Here is a 6,000-nt window from a genome sequence, read left to right as displayed (position 1 = left end):
TCATAAAAAATATACTTTTATCATTTTAAATAGTTTAGTAGGTAACTTTAAAGGAATTAATATTAATTCAATGTCAAATAGACTACTATTTACGAAAAATCAATGTTATGAAACCACTTCTGTAACAAATTGATTTTGTGAGCAGAGGTACCCCTGTATTTTAGGATCATTTTTTTTACAACTAGTCAAACGAAAAAGCGGGCAGTTAATGTAAAGATAATAAAAGAATGCAAGTACTCCGAAAATACACTGAACTTAAGAGTTTGATTTTATTAAAAATACTTGTCACCACCACTCTTCAAAACAAAATTTCGCCAATGCCCTGCAACATTTTACAATGAATGCCAAAGGAAGCTGATTTATGGCGTTTTTGAACACGTCATTTCGCCGCATCATTGATGGTTTACAAATTACCAAAATAAAAATGTTTGAGGTTTCCTCATGTTGCTAAACAACGCGGCTGATGCAATGAAGAACGAGGGCGTTCTCTGGTGACCGTTTGTAAAAATGCAGCCTAAAGTATGTTGACACAGCAGGACTTCTGTGATTGTGACGACGTCATGTCTCTTGATCAAAGCTATTAAATCACATCCCGGTTTGACGCGAGCGGAGGAAGAGGCACTGTAACTCAATTATGAAAACATATCTGGGACAAGTGAGTCTTCCAAGGATACCTGACTGCAGCACCGACCAGCTCAAAGCATAACTGAAAATTAAACAGTTGACCATGGCAGATGAAGTCATCGAAATTTTGGACACGGAAAAATTGTATTTGACACAATTACGATATTTGGAGGAACAGCTAGACAAGTAAGTTATTTTTGACTAATACTATAGTATACTGCATTATTATCGTTATCCTGTTTTAGTAATTCTGTGTGTGCCACTGCGGGAGCGCGTGTGTACAGTGCTGAAAATATAAATTGCTTGATCAAAGATTTTGATCTACATCCAAATGAAATGTGGAAAGCCCCCAAAACCTATTACAGCGAGTGTATACATATAAGTATAGTGTGGTTAATTAATTGATTTTTCGTAACCGCTTATCTTTACAAAGGGGCTGCTGGAGCCTATCCCAGGCCACTATGGGCACCAGGAATGGGGCACTGGATACCCTGCATGATTTAGGGATATGAGATGAAACCGAGTGGGGAAATAAGTATTTGATCAGCGAGCAATTATTTAAATTCTCCCACTTAAAAGAAGAGTGATGCCCATAGTTTTCATGGTAGATTTATATTTTCCGAGCTCGTGCACACCTTCTCTAAAAGAATATGTATAAAGGTTAAATGTTAACAAAAAACTTGGCGGTCCTTTTGTGGTTTCGAGGTGCAGCACTTCGTATATGTCGCATGTTAAAACCACTTGAGCAGGGGTCGGGAACCTTTTTGACACAGCCATAAACAATTCCCTTTTTCAAATTGTATGTCTTGAGAGCCATACTCAGAATTTAAGAATAAAAATGTGAAAATGAGATGCTTTTTTGGGGTCATTTTACCATTTTTAAAGTACTAAATTTATTCTTTTTACAACACTGTTACCCAGTTGCTAATCAATGAAAATGCATGCAGAATGAAAAAAAATGAGAAAAAAAGATGTTTTACGTTAGAGGTAGTGCATTTGGGACTCGGCTCTGTCACCAGCGGTTTAAATACATATTCTACCTCACAGGTTAGCGAAGAGCCACATATGGCTCCCGAGCCTTAGGTTCCCTACTCCTGCACTTGAGTGTGTGCAGGTATAAGTGTTGCAGTTAGGCCTGTGGAATATGACAAAAAATGTTATCACAATAAAAAAAATATCAGTTGATATCGATAATTATCACGATAACTATCGCATCTTTTTTCTTTCAAATTTGAAACTTCAAATTTCTGTGTATAAATAAATACTTTCCTTCTTATTCAATTACAAGCAGAAGGCTTCGCCGGTCCCACCTGCTTGGGCGAGGTTGTTATTGAGCGTGTTTTGGTATCTATTTGTGTAAGGAGATGCACAGTGGCTAATCCACACGCAATAAAGGATGAAAGTGGAAAAGTCACAACAGAAAAAAAGGGTTTCGGGGAGCACCTGGAAACTCGCTGGTGGAAATTCTTCCGAAAATGACGTTTGTAAATGACATGGAAAAGCGTCCTACCTTACAATTAAACTGGGTCAGCGCGGCCAGCACCATCGTGTCTCGCAGAGTCTTCCTGTTAGGTCATTAAAAAAGTGTTTCGTGGACCACCTGGAAGCTCACTGGCGGAAATTCTTCGAAAAATTACGTTTGTAAATGATGTGGAAAGGTGTCCTACCTTACAACTAAATTGGGTCAGCGCGGCCAGCACCATCTTTTTTCGCCGAGTCTTCCCGTCACGAGAGAAAAAAAGTGTTCCGGGGAGCACCTGGAAACTCGCTGGCGGAAATTCTTCCAAAAATGCTGTTTGTAAATGATGTGGAAAGGCGTCCTACGACCAATCGGCCACGTTTAGGGCACATCATGTAAAAACAACGATTCATACATAAACTCTGATTTCTACTTGAACAAATAAAAGATTGAGTTTACACACTTAGAGAAGGTGAAGAAATTCAATCTCGTCTATTAAGATCCGACAGTCGTTTCTGTCCACCATAAAAAAGTTCAACTCTCTACGTTGCCCGGTTTGGACAAACATAGCGATATAATCTTAACATACACACACTCACACACCCATAAATCACACTTTATAAGGATTATAGATGAAGATAATATGGATATAATGAGATTAAAATTGAACTGTTACATGGTTAACTAAAATATCATGAACGTGAAATTATAGATTATACTATTGCAAGATTCAAATTGTGAAAGTCATTTTGTTGCTTATCTTTCTCCAACAAGAACCAGAAGTTGTTTGGTTTCTGTCAAAGCTGGGTTGCCTCGACAATGATCTTCATACAGAGGAAGCAGCAAAACACGTGGTAGTTTTTAGCTCCCGGCCGAATGGAGGTTTCTGCACAGGAGGCCCCATCTCGATGGGTCTCAAAATGGTCGCCGCTCGGTCCGCTTCCTTTGTTCTTGGCTAGCCCCCTTGGCTAGCCCCCACCCTTCCTAAGAAGGGGTCAGCGCTCGACAGAGCCAAGCGACCACCTCGAGGCCTCCCATCCAGATACGCCGTTCACTCGGTCGAGGGTGGTATTTAATAGAAGTTAGGCGGAGACAAACTTTAGGCGGGAACACGAAAGGGGTGTGTTATATACAAAGTGATGACAGGCCTTGACCTGTAGGTGTCAGTAAAAATTCTATTCTAGTGACTAAATTCCTAAGAGTGCAGAAGGGTGCATGATTAAATATAAGAATACAGTTCATATTTCACATTTCCCCCCTGTTGTAACTTGAAAGAATTTTCATTAAACATATCAATTTGTATCCCTCCCCTCCAGGTTCTAGAATACAAATATCATTGACAGTTACTCAACAGGGTATGGAAAATAACAAAATCACATATAAAAGCAGAGGCGAGAAATGATGTAATCCTCTACGTCCCTCTTAATGAGCGAACCCAATATTTAAATCAAGACAAACACATTTGCATAGAGGACTCGTCACACTTCGAAAGAATGCGATAATCTCCAGTATGGTCTGTCATGCGGTGATACTGTGTCACTATAACCTACTAGCATGTGCTGGATTGTGTTTTGAATCATAACTTTCATACAGGGGATTACACACATAGAAAAAATACAGAACCGTAACAAAAACCGCAAGGTTGCAATTTTAAACAGAATTGAGAATCATGACCTGGTTATTAACCACGACCACAATGATACGCCTACGGCTGAATGATCCTGGGCCATGGTGTTGACTAGGGCCTTTATTTCAGCTACGGCACGAGTAATGTACTGGTTTCATCTGGGATGAAGGTGCAGCAGTGTTCTTCCATCATGGCACACACATCTCCATCTTTGGCTGTTATCAGATCCAGGACTATCGGTCCTGCAACTTCCCTAAGGGCTTTTAAATCATCTGCTATACCCTGTAGGGCCTTGACAGTTTGGTTAATGAACACTCATGTAACAGCTCAATGTCTTTACACATGATTTTCTGGGGGGGGGGTGGACCACAACCTTTGGTCAACAGGAACATCATCGCCCCAGATTGAATCACGTGGTTTGAATTGCACTGATTTTGCACTGATTTTGATATCTTACTGTTATGTTCACTCCCCTTAAAAGGAATGCATCTTAGACCATCTGCACGACTGCAGATTTAAATGTGATGCCTCGACCCAGTGAATTCAGGATGTCAGGATCTGTGGAAATGGGTATACGGCTACACACATAACAACTTTCATTCGCAACAATCAGTTTTTTCTGGAACACCATGAAATTATACCACACGTCTTCTTCATAGTAGTTCTCCAGATTGTTCTTTCATCTTGCTGTTGAGGGATCGAAGACCCTCCAGGGCCTTGGTTAAACTCCCGTCAGCTGCTGTGTTGTTCGGGATGAACGTGCAGCATTGGTCGCCAAAGATGGAGCACACGCCACCTTTCTCTGCCAGGAGCATGTCAACAGCAATTCTGTTCTGGAAGGCCAAAGGAGGTCCCCGACAACTGTTCATGGATGGCTGCAAACCCTTCCTCCGTCCTGTTCTGGAGTCGTGCAATTTGGTCAGCGAGTTTATACTCATCTGATATGCTGCGGGGAACCCCGATGTTGATGTAGGTTGGGTCCCCATCCAAGAGCGGACCGCTTGGCTCTGCCTTTCCAGTGATGAGGCAGGACGTTTCCTGCACTTGTTTTCCAACTCGAGTCTCTGTGGGCGGGGCGTTCAGATACGCCCAGGTTGTCACTGACAGTGCAGTCACTGACAGTCCAGTCACTGTGATGTGGGTGGCAACAGCTTTCACTGTGGCTTCTGTATAGAGGTGCAAAGTCTATGGGAGGTCAGGGTTAAGTGAGGGGTGCTCGTGGCTGGTGAGTAGACGTCAGATGAGTTTCTTCACGGACAAGGGTTTTGACACCGTCCGACTTAGTCCACTCAGAGTCACCTGTCTCGAACGACCTTGAACCGACCTTGGTGAATCGACTTTGACTTTTCAGTGATCTTTGCTGCTGTGGAGGTTGGTGAGTTGGGCCACGAATGGGTCTTCCCATCGTGGAGAGAACCAGGACTTCCTTTTATGACTCGGATCAGGATCCAGTCACCTGGCTTCACCACCTCCTGCAAGATAGACAAAAAGATCACGGCAGCTTACATGTTCTTTGGATAAGTTTCTCTCCTTCCTTAGTCTCTCGTCATGGTTACTCTTCCCATAGAGGAAGTTAGAATGGTCTTCCATGAACTATCTCAAAAAGGTGTTAATCCCGAGCTAGTTGGTACTATCTTCATATACGTTTTGGCCAGTGTTAGGCGTTCTGGCCATTGCTTATTTATCTCCCCCATGGTTTCTCAAGCCTTGGTTTTATCGTACCATTTGTTCGCTCTACTTAGGTGTTTTGCCATGTTTTGCACTATGCTGTTTGCAAAATGAGCTCCATTGTTACTCCAGCTGATTCTGGAGATCCCATGTTCTTTACAGATCAATAAAATAACAAATTAAACAGTTCCTTCAAAAATTTTAAAAGTAGGTATTTCGATGTCCATCATATCTTCCTCCCTTTTGAGGCATTTATGGCTCAATTTTGGAATAATTTTTGGTAGGCACGGTAGGCCTTTAGCTTTGTACAGTTCGTCTGCTGACTGTTCTTGAGATCGGCTCAGTTTTGTTGTTGTGTATGCTGTGCAGTAAGTGTTTGCGCTGCTGCTTTAGCTGCTGTGTTCTGTCGTTGTCTTTAACACGTGCTTAACATTTGCTTACGGCTATTTGGTTCGGCTTTATACCCCAATGAACAAAAATTGCAACAATCTTACTTATTCCATCACTATAGTTTGTGAAAATTTAAATGCCTTATCAGTCAAAATCAAATATGCTAGCTGGTATTCTATTATGATCACTGCTTCCTTGTTAAGATCAAGAACCATATTTGTTTTTCCCTTTC

General features: G+C 41.6%; 1 protein-coding gene across 7 annotated transcripts in view; it reads left to right on the top strand.

The window, feature by feature from the left end:
* The first annotated feature begins 485 nt into the window (after nucleotides 1-485).
* Nucleotides 486-6,000, top strand: part of LOC144074035 (uncharacterized) — a 70,951-nt gene continuing 65,436 nt past the window's right edge. For 6 of the 7 annotated variants that reach the window (XR_013300218.1, XR_013300215.1, XR_013300217.1 and 3 more), the window contains exon 1: nucleotides 487-810. Coding sequence is in view for 1 of the 7 variants with exons in the window: in XM_077600116.1 (XP_077456242.1) it covers nucleotides 728-810 (83 nt within the window). In the remaining 6 variants the exon portion in view is untranslated. Of the gene's footprint in view, nucleotides 811-6,000 lie in introns of all 7 variants that reach the window. The other variant, XM_077600118.1, reaches the window with a different exon arrangement.

This window comes from Stigmatopora argus, chromosome 5 (assembly GCF_051989625.1).
Source record: "Stigmatopora argus isolate UIUO_Sarg chromosome 5, RoL_Sarg_1.0, whole genome shotgun sequence".
Taxonomy (NCBI): domain Eukaryota; kingdom Metazoa; phylum Chordata; class Actinopteri; order Syngnathiformes; family Syngnathidae; genus Stigmatopora; species Stigmatopora argus.
Note: the sequence above shows the minus strand (reverse complement) of the source record. Positions and strands in the feature narration are given on the sequence as shown.